Below are 15,771 nucleotides of genomic sequence, written 5' to 3' on the forward strand. Positions count from 1 at the left end.
TATATATGAAACTATTCTTTGTGTGTACAGTAAATTTCACGAGATGGGCGGGCATTAAATTGGTGACAAACCTGCTGTGCTTGGTGCTGATTCGAGCTATGTAAGCTATTATTTCAGTAATTTGTTGCACTGTTCCAGACTTTGCTTGGCGAAGTACTTTACATCAAAATCATCATCTTGAAGCAACTTCTTCAAGGATGACAATATAGTCCCCTCAATTGTATCATTGTAGCGTGCTCTATCTTTGATTAGATTTTCGACGATGATTGCGTAGGACTTGGCCACATTGAATCTTATATTTGGTACTGCGTCGTCGGCTAGATGAGACACAAAGGGTAGTATTTGATTGGCAACGACGTCTAATTCAACAACAGGGACAAGTTCTGTCAGGGCAGAAAGTAGAGTAAATCTGTAAACAAAGTTTTCCAAAAGCTGCGAGTCAAACTTTAGCAATTTGGCAATAACCCCATCACGGCACCAATCAGATCCAAAGATCTCGGTAAGTTTCTTTAAGTTATTCACTGCAGCCTCTCTGATAGAAAATACAGTGTCCCATAACCAAGAGAGACAGAGATCGCTCAATTGTTGGTCAAAAAACTGCACGCCTAGCTGTTCGGCTAGGATAGGAATGTATTCAATGATGGCCATTCTAACTCTCCAATTAACATCTTTAGCAAGCTCGGTAATCGCAGGAAGAAGTGATTCTGATAGGAGGTCAACCCCTATAACGTCATTAACAACCTTTAAATTAGCGATAATGTTCAGACGAACGTCTGGAAACTCGTCCTTCAGCATGTTCAGCAGAATGGGGAGAAGATGATCGATGGCCTCATCCTTTGACGTAAGTGTCACTAAGTTCGTGATGGTTAAAGCTAGTGAAGCTCTGACAGCCTCACTTTCATCCATGCTTAAACTTTGGACTGCAGGTAAAATCTTCGTCAAAACAATCGAGGGATCGTTGAGCAGTTTGGCGAAGCCTGATATCTGCTTCGCAATGGCTTTTCTAACATCACTCTCGTTGTCCTCACACAGGTTCAAGAACGGTTGGATCAATTCTGCGATGTAGCCTCCATCTCCTGCAAACTGGGCCGCCAATTCCTCAAATTTGTCTGCAGCCATATACCGCACTCTCCAAGCTTCGTCAGCTATAAGCTTCGTCGCTGAATCCAAAAGATCTTTCCTATGCGAATAATCACCCTTTGTGTTGAAAAACTTGAGTATCGAAATTAAGCAATTAACCGTCAAGAATTTCACAGAATCTTGGTTATCATTAATTATCTTTTGAAACATATTTGAGATGTAATCCCAGTCTTCATTTGTGGAGAGATCTGGATTTTGAGTCAGTAAATCAATTAACGTGGGTAAGTTCCTTGCTGCCGTTCTTCTCACCATAGGAGTGTCATCCTGAACCAATTGTAAATATAGTGCTAATAAATCTTTCCTGAAGGTGTTATCCTTTACTCTCACAATGACTGATTTAAACAGACCACAGGAGGAGACCTTAGAGGAGAACCAATCGGCCGTGGCCAAATGTTCAATCAATGGTATAAAATCATGGAAAAGTTGATCTTGCGACAGTTCACCGGCTATCTCATTCAATGATTCTACCGCTTTGTCCCTGACCAATGTCTCTTCCGTAGAAGCTAGGATCTCCAAGATTGGCAGTAATAAAGTCGCATATTCTGGACCTCCGATAAAGGGCACAAATTTACCTAGCTCCTCAGCTAATACAGCAAAGACTTCGTCTTCATCATCTTGTGCAACTTCCATAAGGAATGGAATCAATTCATCTCTGCTCCTTTGAGGTCCTAACGCTGTTGCAATTGTGTCCAATTTTTTCATCGCTTCGACTCTATTTGAAATGTCGTCATGTTTCAACTCATCCATCAGTAGAGCTAAGGGATAGAGGTCTTTGCCCTCCACACTCTCGTTTGCCATCTCGAGTTCCACTTTTTTATCACGTCAAAACACCAGCTAAGAGAAATTATTTTCTTCAAACGCGCTCCACAAGATTCCCTGTTAATTGGAGAGTTGGCCACTGCTCGTCGCAACCTTGAATCTGATACTGCCTTTCAATTTACGTCCAAGTCCATTCAAGGATCTCTATTGTATATGATTCAGCCAAGGTGAGTTCGCCTATCCCTCGACCGGGTAACCTCTTCCGTTAAAAGATATTCCCAAGACTTGAAAGCACCAAGGCAGATAGGACCTCCAAAGCATCAGTTATATGGTCGACAATAGTCTCAGTAGATTCTTGAGGTGTGGTGCCAGGTTTCTCAAGAAACTTGTGAAAAATCGAGGAATTTTGGCCAGTTTCTTGATACTTTGAAATGATGCTAAAAAGAGGAACAGTATTAACAGTAAATTTGATCTCGACAGGTAGACCTTGCTGAAAAATTTAGGCCAAAGTGATCTCCATTTGGGTATGACCTGGACTGTATTAGTTTCGCGGGTTTTTTTAAGCGGAGGTTTGCTGGTTGGACCGACTGCCTTATTATCTGTAACTGGCTTGGAGTGTTGCCGGGGCTGCTTCTTGATCTTCACAGGCTTCGTTTCGAGCCTGCTCAGGATATCCTCCTCGACCGTCTTGCCCTTGTGGATACTGCGTAAAGAAGAAAGCCGGCTTCCCAAATTGGGGACATGATAGCACAGCTGCTTGTACAAAGCTGTCGACGGAGTTTTTTGTAGAACTTCAATTTGAATGCCGAAAATATAGGTATCAACAAGCTTCTCTAGTTCTGCTGCTTCATCTGGACCACTGGTTTCTTTGGCCAGGCTGGAAATCACCCTGCGAGCACCGTTTTCAAGGTTTATGGATGCCTGTTGACCTCTCAATTGGTTCATCAAAGCAGCTCTCACGCAGCAGCTGTAATATTTGCTCCACATTGATGCTTGGGAATTTTTAGGAGCCCCTTTCAAATGATATTGAACAGTTTGAGGGTCACCGGTAAAAGTTTGGTGAACAACTTCTTGCAGCCTAAAGCCTAGGCTCCGAAAGCTGCTCACAGAATAGCAAGCCTCCAGGAATAAATTAAAATATTTGTAGGTGGTGTGCAGTGACGTTTGCGTCAGAAAGCCATACTCGTACATTTTCTGTATCGTATCTTCACAGTCACCTCTGATGAACACTGCAAGACAGTCCTGGAAATGTCTCTGTTCTTCATTCCCCACGATATTGAAGTTCGAAGGACACCCTAATGATTCATCGTTCAGCAAGTCTTCTAGCGTCGTATCAGCCGACTGAATTCCATTTGGAAGGCTAGGTCCGTCAACTTCGATATCGCTCATTTCTTAACCTTGAGTATCAGGTTCCTCTGTAACGAAGTGCGGTCTTAGAAATTCAATAACAGCAACGTCCTAGTGACACAGAGGTTGCACATCTCATTGACCCCTTCTTACTGATTGAAGTCTGCTTTTTCTTCCTAGTTAAAGCTGTTCATTTGAACCTTTTGAAAAGTGAATTCGACCTTTCGGTCTCAAAATATTAAATTCATCAACAACTAAGCTGACTTATGTAGTATTACAAAGTATTCACACTCACGAAACTTAATTAACAAAAATACTAGGAATACAAAAGGTGTTGGATAAGCGACTTGCTATCCAAATGCAAAATAAGGTAGGTGCGGAACTCAGTGACTTGAACTGATGCAGGGAAACCAAACTGAAAAGTCGTAAGTATGCTCCGATCTCAAATATGCATCCATTCATCGTCGTATATCTCCTGGATAGTGGGCCTTTTCGGCGCACTCTTGTTAAGAATTTTCTTAATCAGGTTGATACACGCATCACTCACCTCTGCACCACTGCTGAACTTTAAAGTACCCTCCATTATCTCGTCGATGTTGTAAAATGGGTTCTCCTTGAACACAATCGTGTACAATAAAATGCCGATAGCCCAGATATCTTGGGGCTTACCTTCGTAGGGTTCTCCTCCCAGTACTTCGGGTGCTGCGTAATCGATAGTACCTACAAACACATCGAAAGGCCCGCTCTTGACGTAGGCGGCAGAGCCGAAATCTATGAGCTTGACAAAACCTTTTGAGTCAACAATCACGTTTTCATCCTTGATGTCCCTGTGAACTATGCCCTGCTCGTGTAGATGTTTGATACCGGAGACCACCTGCTTGAATATCAACTTAGCTTCGAACTCTGTCATATTAGTCTTCAGCTCTATCAGATCAAATAAATCGACGCAACCAGTCTCGCCGTGTACCGGAGTTTCAATGTAATAATACTCATCATCCTCAAAAAAGTCCAACAGCCTTAGTATGTTTTCGTGAGGTTGCTTGTTAAGGGCTGCCATGATCTGAATTTCCGAAGGAATAGTTCCCAGTTTTCTATCCCTTACCCATGTATCAACTAAAATTCTTTCTTTGAAAATCATCTTGATGACTACAATATACCTCTCCTTTTTATGAAGACATAAATTCACTTTTCCATATGCCCCTTCGCCCATTTTCTGTAGGATAGTGAAATCAGAAAACTTCTTGATATGTTTCTGAGCGCCAATGTTAGGCTCCGGTGTCTTCAGAAAGATGGGTTCGATTTCATGCCTGCCTGCGGTAGATGCTGCAGTTGCTTCTTCATCACTCTGCATATTGTCTAGAGACAGATTGGACCGAGTGCTATGAGGAGTTGACGTAATGCTTTTAATAAGGTCTTCATCCAGCTTGAAATTGCCTTCCTTCACGAACTGGGCCTTGTCCTTGGCGTAAATCTTCGTAAGATTGAGCTCCAGTTTCTTTTGGAACTCAGAGTCCTGAATGTCCAGGCGAGAATCCTCATTACCGCTTACCAATAGAGAAGCCACTCGAGGTGACTCTGGCTTGACTTCCGTCAGACTGGTAGATCTCAGGCTTGATCCGAGTAAACTTACATCATTCGACCTGCTAGTTCCATGCTCAGACAGATCCTTTAAGCGGTCAATCGATATTTTACTTGACGATCTTTTTGAGGACGCTTCAGAACTGTTATCACTGCTGTAATATGCGGGTTCATGGTCTTTAAGCATATGCAGTTGTGACGGTGTGCTTGTATAATCTTTGAAAACAACGTCTCGGGAATGTGTAACCCACAGAAGGATAACGCTAGGATTCATAACTCTCAATTGAAAATCAACCTTGATCAAACGACCATCTCTGTGACGAGCATCAATACCAACCGAGGTATAAAATCCTTCAGGATCGTTATTCATCTCCGCTTTTATCTTTCGAAAAAAATGCTCTGTTAATACCAAACCTCTGTTTCTCGCAAGAGTGATTTTTAATGCGCTGTACTTTACATTGATGAAGTCAATGAGGTCGCCAAAAGAAGGAATTATCTCCGTTAGTGGCCTCCCAACTAGCTCCGCAAAATGGAAACCAAAAATGTTCTTCAAAATTGACTTATTGGAGCTAATGAGTCTAAGACTTTGAGAATCAACGACGAAAAGACCCGCCTGATAAGGTAAGCTGTGAATTTTAAGTTTCAGCTTATCTTCGAGCATCGAGGAGGATACCGCGCACGGTATGTTGTATGAGAGATGATTCAAGGTAAAGTAACGTGTGGTATTAATATGATTAGCAACTCTGATTGGAATTGGTAAAAGATCATCATCCTCCGAGAATATCTTGCCATCAATGACATCTTTGATGAGTCGAGAAAGAGAATGACTCAACTGGTCAACATTCTGAATTTGATCAGCAAACTTCACTGATTTCCTTGTTTTTATTTTCCTCTCATTCTTATTCTCTCTGTTTAAGATTGAAGCTGGTATTATTTTTATATCAGCACTGTCTTCATCGTCATCATCTTCATCACCACTTTCATCAAAGCCCAGTTCGAATTTAGGCGCATTTGATATTGTAGACATTTCGGAGCGATCTTCGCTAGGTCGATTCCAGAAAAGACCACCGCCATTAGAGACACTGCTCACTGAATAATCCCGTAAATCCAAAATCACGTCAACGTAGTCACATGGGACTTTTTGGAAAACACAAACTAGCATATCGTTCTTCCTCTTAGCCCAGAATGATGCCCAAATCAGGTCCGAGCTCTTATCACTAGAGCCGGGCTGTATGATTGCCACAATCTCACCGGTGAATACTAACTCTTGGCCTTCTGTCGACAAAATTTTATTTAGCACAAAGTTTCTGCTGTCAGTATGAATCAAGTCTAGCAACGTCAGGGCCTTCAAGACTGTTTTGGAGATGCCAAAAGTTAGACAAGCCAAATCATTAGCAGCTTTAAACTGCCATGGATGCTGCTGAGAGCATGTAAAGATCGCCTGAGGGGCTCTGTTCTTACCTGAGGTAAAAGTATGCAGTATACGACCGTAATCCTGCTGAGGCCGTATACTTTCAATGGGCAATTGGCTGTCGCTCTTTAAATCTGCTCCCAAAACATTGCTAATCTCCTGTCGCAGTTCAATTTCTTCCTCGTTGATCTCATCTTCAGGCAATGTGTAATGCTCAAAAAAAGGCTCTGCTAAGCTGTTTAGTAGAGTTTTTTTCAAGTGCAACGTCCTTAACTGGGATTGCGATGTGGAATGATTGTGCTCACTGTTGCCTAATATAAGCTTATTGATGTTCAAAAGAGAAATCATATGCAGATCTGTTGCCTTTGCGGAAGTATTGTTTTCCAAAGTTTCGTTGAGCAAATCTAGAAGGCTCTCTAGATCAGTCCTTTGAGCATCAATTAGTTCAGTAGAGGTGCTAGCTGTCCCTATGCTGTTGTAGACAATATTGTCTTTACCTGCTTGCAGATCACCGCGATAGGGAAATTCGGGCAGAAATGCTATGGAAGATGCTCTCTCAAGACGAGACGATGGTATGGCATGCGAAGATAGAGCCAAAGAAGTTTTTCCCCTTGAAGGTGCAGGGGACTGAACGCCGCTAGATGTTAGACTGGCGTTAGTACTAGAAACGAAAGCGTCTAAAGCAGCCGAATGAGCGGTCCGCTTAACTTGCTTATCTTCTCTCCTGCCGGACATCACTCCACTCCAGTTCCTTTGATGATTCGAATCCATCAACATCTGGGGGTTTCCTATCAAAATCTCCAACGTTCTTTTCAAAATGCTCAACCTGACAGCTAAGGAATTAGGAGACAAAGGATTATACGAGTAAGCATGCGTTGACTCATTCGGCAGTGTTAATAGCTCTGCGGCTTCCGGCTCTGTGGCTGAGGTGGCTATCGAATCGACGGACTGTGCTCTGCGAGATCTCAGTCTCGAAAGGTCAGTGCCATCTACCTCGTTCTTCAAATGCTTTGCCTTTCCTCTACTACATGGCGGCACATCCTCTAAACTGCTACTATGACTGGTCGTATCTGCCGTGGACGAACATGCTCGAGTATCTGAAACTTCAATCAAAGACGATACCGTACTCCCTGCTGAGCTATCTACTTGCAAAACTGAACGATTCATTGAGTGCTTTTCTTTGAAGCTCCTGAAAGACGACTGAGAGACGTTAGAGGCACCGATATACGGCATCCTAAGTGTACCTTGTCTGTTACTCCCAAAACGTATCCTAGGGAAACTACTCTTTCCTGCTTCTTATTCTCACTTAGCCCACAAAACAAAGTGATTATGTTAACACTTAACTCAGTATCTTGTTTCCTTACAACCACTTTCTGGCCATTTCCAACTGCTGAAATGATTGATATTGTAGAGAAGTGAGAAGGGTTCTTTTTCACTTCGCGATGAGCCACCCAAACACCCAGGGGCTCTGAGCTATCAAGTTCGCATGCAACAGCTATTTGACGGATCAGTGAACGACGTTTGTTCTAGTACTGCTATCGAATGCCACGGGACTTATTAGTTAATTTCTGTTTCCAAACAATGTGTATATAGTCATATCATGTATCGTTTTGATTACTGCTCGAGATGTGCTTGACATTTTGCATTGCGAGGAAATCCGACTAGCAAGGTATTCTCGGAGTCTTTCAATCATCTCTTTCCTTATAGTTTGAAATGACGCATTATACCTTTCCAGACATTGCGGACGCTCTTGAACCGATCCTATCGCACTGTCAGTGTAAATTAGAGCTGGAAATCACGGTTAACCGTGGATAATGTTGCGCTGAACGAAGGACGCTAACAACACCAAATGCTGCTTAAGAGCTCCGTGGAATTTTTTTGGTTTGTGGTTTTTCTTCACCATGACTTATGCCGAAGCCTTGCTACCACCAGTCCAGTCCGGTACGTGGACCCTTATTCCTGCCTTTGAGAACCTCCATACACTGCATTTCACCGCGTTCAATTTTCTTAGCAGCTGAGCGTGAAAGGAACTAAGAGGTAGCTCTTTCAGTTTCGGCGGCTAAAATCAATGTCTGAATAAGTCGCCCAAACGGAGAACGAGGTAAAATAAATTCCTGATATAATCAACAGTCTCATCCAGCAGAAAAGCACTTGAACCAGCCATGAAGAATTGAAATAATGATTTCTATTGCTCAATCTACGAATTTTTGCGTCTCTTAGCCGCTCAGCAATCTTTCCTGCAAGCTCGATAAATAAACATCAACTAGCTGAGAAGGTAGATGTGATTTAGATTCGAACGTTGAATAGGTCTCCAAAGTTGTTCAAGCTGCTGGATCTGAAGTTAGTACTTGGGACTTTTAAATGCAATTTAGGCTAGTTAGTCTATTATTTGTCCGGAAGCCTGAATCAAGTATCCCGGAGACCGGACAAAACGCGTCGCCGAGTTTGTGTCACAAATAAAATTATATAAAACTGCTGAAGACTGATAGAGTTAATCCTTTATCTCATTGTATCACATATCTTTTAGATTCTGAACTTTTCCGTGGGAACAAAGAGAGCTGAAATTAAATTTATTAGCAATGAGCTTTGCCGGATCACTTCTCTTAACAGGAGTTGGTGCCCTTGTTTACAGATACGATCGCAGTCAGATCTTGAGGAAAAGCCCTGAGTCTCAGTTCGGTACCAAATACTATAAGAAAAAATATGATTCGTCCGCCACAAGAGCTTATAGTGTGGTTGGTAATTTTTTGAATGAGTTTTTCAATGGTTCATCGTTCTTATACCCGCTAAAGGGTGTCAGATTTTTTTTCAATAACACAAAGGAATTATGTGTTCCCATATTAGGAGTTTTCTCGTTATATCTCCTGATGTATTTCGTGGTCAGCGTAGTCTACTGGTCTACTATCACACCTGTCTATACTGCGTTATTTGCGATCTTTGGCCCTCCAGGGTTATTGTTAGCGTGGACTCACGCTATTTTACAAACAAATTTACTAACCATGATGTTTATGAGACTCTGTCACTTTAACAATGAGCTCACATTTATCACTTTGCAAGCTTCTGGGTTTAAGAAAGGTTTTAACAAGAAACCGATAAAATATTACGTTCCAATCAATTCTGTATATTTTTGGACTTTCCACCTTCCTTGGAAATCATTAAAGTATTTCATGGGGTTTGTTAGTCTGGTTCTCCTCTTAGTCGTTTCTTCCATTCCATTGATCGGTCCTCTCATTTTTACGTTTCTCATTTCACCATTTATCGCTAAAATTTACTTCTCGAAGATACTGAGATTAAATGGGTTGAGCAATATACAAAGAAATGACGAATTTTTCGATCATTATGGGCAGTATTGTGCTTTTGGAATAGTCGCAGGTTTTCTAGAGAATTTCCCAATCCTAGCTGGCTTCGCATTGTGCACAAATACTATTGGTGGCGCACTATGGGGCATTGATAGAGATTTATATCGTGAATAAACTAAATACAAAAGACTCGAACAATTACTCTTATATAAAGTCGCCTTTCTCTCATTGTTTTCTCGCGGTGACACAAACCCTCAATAACAATACAATAGCCATAAAATCGAATGTCAGGAGAAATTTCGAAGTACTGCCGAGAGAAATTGGAGGAATTGAAGTGTTTCATTTCAATAGCTTCATCTAATTTGTTCGTTGAACCCTCAATCAGCTTGGAAATCATTGCCAGTCCTTTCCTTGGAATCAAAGAATGTTTCAGCACGACAAAATATGGATATTTGATGTTTAATATCTTCCTCAACTACATGGTCAGTTATATCACCAGCTGTATTTTCTACTTTTACTGCATTTTCCCTTTAACATGTCTCATCTACTCCATAATCTTCGGACCTGCAGGCTTTTTATTTGCCATAGGACATGGTGCATTGTTTTGCAATATCGTCGCATGCCATGAGACTAGGATCAGTTCAGGGCACTTTATGGACTTGTTCTTCACAATGGTAGTCACAACAAGTAAGATATTGGAGAAGCCAAAAGTCGGCAGAATACTCCCGGTGAAGGAAAGCAAAGATCCCATTTCCTGGAGAATAATTTTTATTGCACAGGTTGTGCGATGGATGGTGGTCATGTCTAAACTACTCATGTGGTTTGTAATTTCTTTGATACCAGTTTTAGGCATTATTCTACTGAAGCTGCAGTCCAGTGCCTCTCGTGGGTTCACATATTTTATTCCATATCTTGAAGGTACCAAAAGAATGGATAAACGCTGTATGAAGGAGGCCTACTACAAATCATTTGGAAAGTGGCTACTTTTTGGCTTGACCACTGGTTTCACCGAGAGCATCCCAATTCTAGCAGGAATCAGCATAAGTACAAACACTTGTGGTTGTGCCCTCTGGGAAGTTGACCACGCTATAAATGTCGAAAATCCTGAATTGAAGCATCTCCAAGGCCAGACTTAAGTTTTGATAAAGGACGGTTGCCGACTAGAAGGCGGTTAACGGCTACTAAAAGGGATAGATAGATAGTGTCTATAATACGCTCTCGCTTACTGAATATTGATTTTGCTTCGTCATCAAGGCTCGGTAGCTCGGTTCCGCAGCTTGATTATTTTTGCAAACTACAGAGAGCTGCTAATTGCATAGCAATAGAAACATCGATTCATTGATTTTACTAGCGTTTCTCATCTCTTAGATATGAAAGGACTATGACTGAGGAGAAGATATCAACCTTGATTGATCTTTACGAGGAACTGATACCGAAATCAACGGAGGTTCAGTCATTTCTTCTAGAGGTTTTGGTAGCCTGCGATGGCTCTCTGGAGGATGCTAACAAAATGCTTAATGATACATTAGGTGTGGTTCGACATTTACCCGTTGGCAACAATCGGAAGCATGCAATAGATCAAGACCAAGAAGACAGGCGGCGTCACAAAGTCCAAAGAAGTTTGAATTACTTTATTGCAGATGAAGATAAGAAGATCAAGCCAGTTGCGGTGGATACAAGAGCCAAAGTATCCAAAAACGCAATTGAGTTACACAGTAAGGAAGATATCGAAGGTAATATCAAGTACATAACATTCCATGAGAAAATTCTTCCAGGAGACCTTTCCAATGACTTGTTGAGACAGTTGCTGAATGATAAAGAAGGTTTCACCCAAAATGAGTTTCACTTGTTTGGCAATAAGTGCGCTTCGAGCCATACTTCCAAGAAATTCACATCTGCTTCCTTTATACTTGATGGAAAGGCCAGCCTTCAATACAACAACCGACGAGGACCGGTTTATGAGTATAACGATATCTTGAAAGTGGTCCAGTTATTGGTAGAAGGTGTTGTCAATGAGACAATACAAAAATTTGAACCGTTGCCTTTTCAAGTAAGATCTCCCAACTGGAAAGGTGACGTTGTGCTGGTCAACAGATATGAAAAGGCAGAGTACCTTTTATGGCACTCTGATAGGTTAACGTCACTCGGGCCACAAGCGATTGTTGCATCATTGAGCCTTGGATGTGCGAGAGAATTTCGAGTAAGGAGGGCTTATCCCTCTGATTCACAGGTTTACATCATCAGGCCTCCACATAATTCACTTATTATTATGCATGCGGGCTTCCAAGAGGAATACAAACATTGCATTTATCAGCAGACAAATAATCAGACTACCAACCTGCACCCCATATCTAAAGATGTCAGGTTCAATTTAACGTACAGAAATTATCTTAGGAAGTATATGGAAGATCCGCCTAGATGTCCGAGATGCAATGCTGCTATGGATTTGAGAAGATCTTTTAAAGACTGCCGATATCGAGGGCAGTACTTATGGCAGTGTGCCGGACATTATACCGGAAGAGACTGCAAAGGAATGCGACTTGCAGCTCGTTGACTGTGGAGACCAAGTCGGGACGCGGTTCAAGATGGCTAGCATCTGACGATATTGAAGCTAAAAAACAGCAAGAACAACAAAAACTTTCTCAGAATTCGATGTTAATGGACACAGGGGACTTTACGTAGAGTGCGCGAATCATTTCAAGAATGTAATTTGAACTGAACTCGATTAAAATGGTGATCAAAACTAGATACAGAATTTTGTCTTGATATGCTAGAGCTTTTTGTTGGCCCGAGCCTCTCACATTGCAACTACAATTAAGGTAGTGTCCAGCCAGTCTTTTCAGCGACTACGTTATCGAGAATTTATAAGTGAAAATCGCATCGTCTTAGGATCCGAAAGTGTCCATTAGCCGACTTAAAAGTGATGCTTTTGACCTACCAATTTTTCGTTTTGGTTTGATTTTTTTTGTGTCACTACAACGACAGAAGGCCAGCTTCAAAATGTCATGTTCAGAAAGTGTGTCGTCTTCTATAATTTATTCAAGCAAGGGATTCCAATGGATGGAACTATCGATATCATCAGCTACACGAACTACCGTGATGGAAATGGGTTGGCCACCCCTCATTCTCTAGTCAGAACGGGCATTTCATCTACAAGCAATCATAGTAAAGAACGGATCAGTGCATTTAACTATATCAAGGTTCCCGCATTTCTCGAAAAGCCCTTCCAGCAAGAGGCAACCATAGTTAGTCGGAGATTCAATTACATGAGACAGAACCTTTTACGAGATTTTTTCTTGGGCCATGCGTTTGTTTATCCATTCACGGTTTGTATATGGTTCACTTTAAGTTCACATTCGAGTCAATACTAACAAGCCGTTTTTCCAGGGACTTTTCGAGCTACTAGTGCACAATGTTTACTGGGGTCCTCTACTGATTTTTGCTGCATGTTACATATCAATATTTGTAATGGTTGCTGTCATCTATTATGTTACTGTTATCCCTTTAGTCGTAGCTTGGGCGATGATCTCGTTAGGACCTCTTGGGATCCTTCTAGCTCATATCCAATGGGTACTGCAAACCAATGCCATTACAACTATGATCTGTCGCAACATTGTGCTTTCTCATATGGACAACCAAATCTTTGACATTACTCTTTACTTGAATGGCCAAAAGGAATTCCTGAGAAAAGCTAAATTCATCAAAGTTACAGAAAAGCCACATCCGACGCACGGCTTTTTTAGCGGCTCTTGGCAGATGACCTTTCCCCTGCTGGTCGTCCATCTTATCAGAAAAGGCTTGATTTTGATCATCTTGGCTCTCCTATCTTTGATACCTATCTTTGGTCCTCCAATCACCAATCAAGTGCTAAGCGGAAGGAGAGGTTTCTCATACATGAGGCGGTACTTCGCCTTGAAGGGCCAAAGCGCAGCAGAAGCCAAAGATTTCCAATATGAGCACTTGGGATTATTTTTCAGTTTTGGGATGGCAGCGGGAATCCTGGAATTCATACCATTATTCTCTATCATTACAATTACAAGCAACACAATCGGAGCGGCAAAGTGGAGCGTGGATTTGATTAAGAAATCTCAAAAGTAGTTGACAAGAATTTAGCTCAACACTTAAGACATCTAGTACAGCATCACGCTGTCTACACATCCAAATCCTGCAGCCACCCCACCTTCGTTAGAGCCGCTAAATTTCGATCTCAACAACCAACCGGAATATTCATTGAGATGCACATCGGTATCATCGAAAAGAATGCAGCCAAAGATGCCAAGCTCACTGATGATAGGTTCTCTGAAAAAACTATTTCCGCGAACCACAACGTTTTCTGTTGTTTCATTAGGTTCAATGAGTTCCATCAAGATATATGCGCTCCAATCCTTTTCGTCAAGTTTTTCCAAGAACAATGGAATGTCCTGCTTGTAAACGTTATTACCTCCTCCTTCTCTTTGAGGCTTCAGAACGAATTTTGAGGGCGATTTAAAGGCTAACTTCTTGCCTTCTTGTCCCAGTGCAGAATCATCAAGAGGATAAATCTTCACAAATGTCGAAAGCATTTGCTTTCTGACAATGACATCTGGAATAAATTTAGCTAGAATATCTTCATCCGTCAAAAGCTGCTGGATTTTTTTAGTCCCCGAAAGGTGTGTTAAAATATCGGGTGCCTTAATAGCATAGCTCGTCTCTAGAAGTAATCTATTTTCCCAATCCCTTTCACTTTTGTATTCTGACGGAGAGTATCCTGCTCTGAAGTAAACCACAGCAATCTCCTCACCAGTTTTCTTGACAAAGAGCCTCTTGCTCTCGGGGTCTAAGGTAGTGCGGTTGTGCAAATCGCCCAGAGTTATTCTAACTGATTTAATGCAGTGGGCCTTCAAAAGTTGGAACTCAATAGTCCTCTGGTCGAAAGCATTTCGTTCATTATCCTGGACGATGAAAGCCACTACTTTTCTCTCACTCAAACCCTGATAACTTTCAGCAGCTATTGCCAGACCTTTTGCTAGCAGGGGAGTAGAGTCAGATACGGGAATCTCAGACTGGTAAAAGCGATCGCCAGAATTTGCCGAATACTTTCCCGCTTTGTTTAAAAAGTCATGCAATTCGCCAACTTTAGTAGAGGAAGCACCAAACGAAACTGAGATGGTGTTAAACTCCACCTGTTTAGCTTCATTAGTCCTTTTGTCTATCAAATAATCGGACCTGAATATTCCAAGCCGCAATTTCTGCGCTATCCCCTGCTTCTTAGCCTTCAAATACAGCTCCCAAAGCTTGCCAGTAAATTCATTGTCATATTTTGCCAATTTGATTGACTCTTGAGTCAGCCAGCCTCCGGAAGAGTCCCGCGATATATCAGCATATAGCTTGTTATAAGTCTTCTGTAGAGAGACAACCTTCTCGAAACTTGATCTTGGCAAATACGTCGGATACAGAGTAGTAGGCACAATGGTTGCTTGTTCAGAGCTGAAAGCAGGAGGATACATCACCAGCCCATTGGCCAATGCCCACTGGTGCACTTCCGACAAAATCTCTTCTTTTATCTCTGTCTCCGACAGATTAGGATATGATAGATCCATAGTGGCACTCCTGTTGTCAAAGATTCTTGATTTGGCTTCTCAGGACCTCTTTAAGCGTACTGGCCTTTTCAACTAACGACAGCTTGGGTCTGTATTGTATCCGGGAAAGTTGTCGCTGACAAATCGAATAACAGGCACTGCGGTTTGAGATTAGCAAGTGTAGACCAGCAATATCAACAAGCGAGTTGTAGACGTAGTTCCCGAATCCTTTTGCAAGGCTCGAAGTTCGTTATCAGGATCACTATCTTGCATGATATAAGAGGCCTGCCGCGAACAGCACCAATAACTGCCATGGCTCGAGCACAAGAGGTGATGTACTCTCATTCGAGAGGCTCGAAGACGAGGATAAGCGAAGATCAGCTCGCTGGTATGAATTAGCCGATAAGAAAGGTTTATCTGCTATATATGCATACAGGCTACATGTCGATAACCTGCGCCAGTTTTAGGCGGCCAATTGAGGCTTAATCTCTTGTTCGTTTATCAAAGGCCATAACCCAGGGTCCACTAGCTGTATTTACTTACTGCTCCATCTCTTTGCTAGTAACTGAGTTTGATATAATAGTATGTTCAATTACTCGTGATAATACGTACATTACATAAGACTGGCCAAGATTTTGGCTAAATCGATACTGATGGTGATGGACTTCTAACAATGGCT

General features: G+C 41.8%; 8 protein-coding genes across 8 annotated transcripts; 4 read left to right on the forward strand and 4 right to left on the reverse strand.

Annotated features, from left to right (window-relative positions):
• Positions 1–108: 108 nt before the first annotated feature.
• On the reverse strand, positions 109–1,938 carry TPD3 (protein phosphatase 2A structural subunit TPD3; the record flags this gene model as incomplete). Its single annotated transcript, XM_037284831.1, has 1 exon — positions 109–1,938. The coding sequence occupies one exon, from the start codon at positions 1,936–1,938 to the stop codon at positions 109–111; it is 1,830 nt and encodes a 609-aa protein (XP_037140727.1).
• Positions 1,939–2,223: 285 nt separating this feature from the next.
• Positions 2,224–3,288, reverse strand: PEX15 (Pex15p; the record flags this gene model as incomplete). The annotated part of the gene is made up of 1 exon (XM_037284832.1): positions 2,224–3,288. The coding sequence occupies one exon, from the start codon at positions 3,286–3,288 to the stop codon at positions 2,224–2,226; it is 1,065 nt and encodes a 354-aa protein (XP_037140728.1).
• A 400-nt stretch (positions 3,289–3,688) lies between these two features.
• Positions 3,689–7,468, reverse strand: PSK1 (serine/threonine protein kinase PSK1; the record flags this gene model as incomplete). Its single annotated transcript, XM_037284833.1, has 1 exon — positions 3,689–7,468. One exon carries the CDS (start codon positions 7,466–7,468, stop codon positions 3,689–3,691), a length of 3,780 nt encoding a protein of 1,259 aa, XP_037140729.1.
• Positions 7,469–8,814: 1,346 nt separating this feature from the next.
• Positions 8,815–9,708, forward strand: HG536_0F03810 (uncharacterized protein; the record flags this gene model as incomplete). Its single annotated transcript, XM_037284834.1, has 1 exon — positions 8,815–9,708. The coding sequence occupies one exon, from the start codon at positions 8,815–8,817 to the stop codon at positions 9,706–9,708; it is 894 nt and encodes a 297-aa protein (XP_037140730.1).
• Positions 9,709–9,818: 110 nt separating this feature from the next.
• On the forward strand, positions 9,819–10,670 carry HG536_0F03820 (uncharacterized protein; the record flags this gene model as incomplete). The annotated part of the gene is made up of 1 exon (XM_037284835.1): positions 9,819–10,670. One exon carries the CDS (start codon positions 9,819–9,821, stop codon positions 10,668–10,670), a length of 852 nt encoding a protein of 283 aa, XP_037140731.1.
• Positions 10,671–10,915: 245 nt separating this feature from the next.
• HG536_0F03830 (uncharacterized protein) lies at positions 10,916–12,088 on the forward strand (the record flags this gene model as incomplete). Its single annotated transcript, XM_037284836.1, has 1 exon — positions 10,916–12,088. One exon carries the CDS (start codon positions 10,916–10,918, stop codon positions 12,086–12,088), a length of 1,173 nt encoding a protein of 390 aa, XP_037140732.1.
• Positions 12,089–13,002: 914 nt separating this feature from the next.
• Positions 13,003–13,632, forward strand: RRT8 (Rrt8p; the record flags this gene model as incomplete). Its single annotated transcript, XM_037284837.1, has 1 exon — positions 13,003–13,632. The coding sequence occupies one exon, from the start codon at positions 13,003–13,005 to the stop codon at positions 13,630–13,632; it is 630 nt and encodes a 209-aa protein (XP_037140733.1).
• Positions 13,633–13,664: 32 nt separating this feature from the next.
• GSH2 (glutathione synthase) lies at positions 13,665–15,113 on the reverse strand (the record flags this gene model as incomplete). The annotated part of the gene is made up of 1 exon (XM_037284838.1): positions 13,665–15,113. One exon carries the CDS (start codon positions 15,111–15,113, stop codon positions 13,665–13,667), a length of 1,449 nt encoding a protein of 482 aa, XP_037140734.1.
• Positions 15,114–15,771: the final 658 nt, after the last annotated feature.

This window comes from Torulaspora globosa, chromosome 6 (genome assembly GCF_014133895.1).
Source record: "Torulaspora globosa chromosome 6, complete sequence".
Lineage (NCBI taxonomy): Eukaryota > Fungi > Ascomycota > Saccharomycetes > Saccharomycetales > Saccharomycetaceae > Torulaspora > Torulaspora globosa.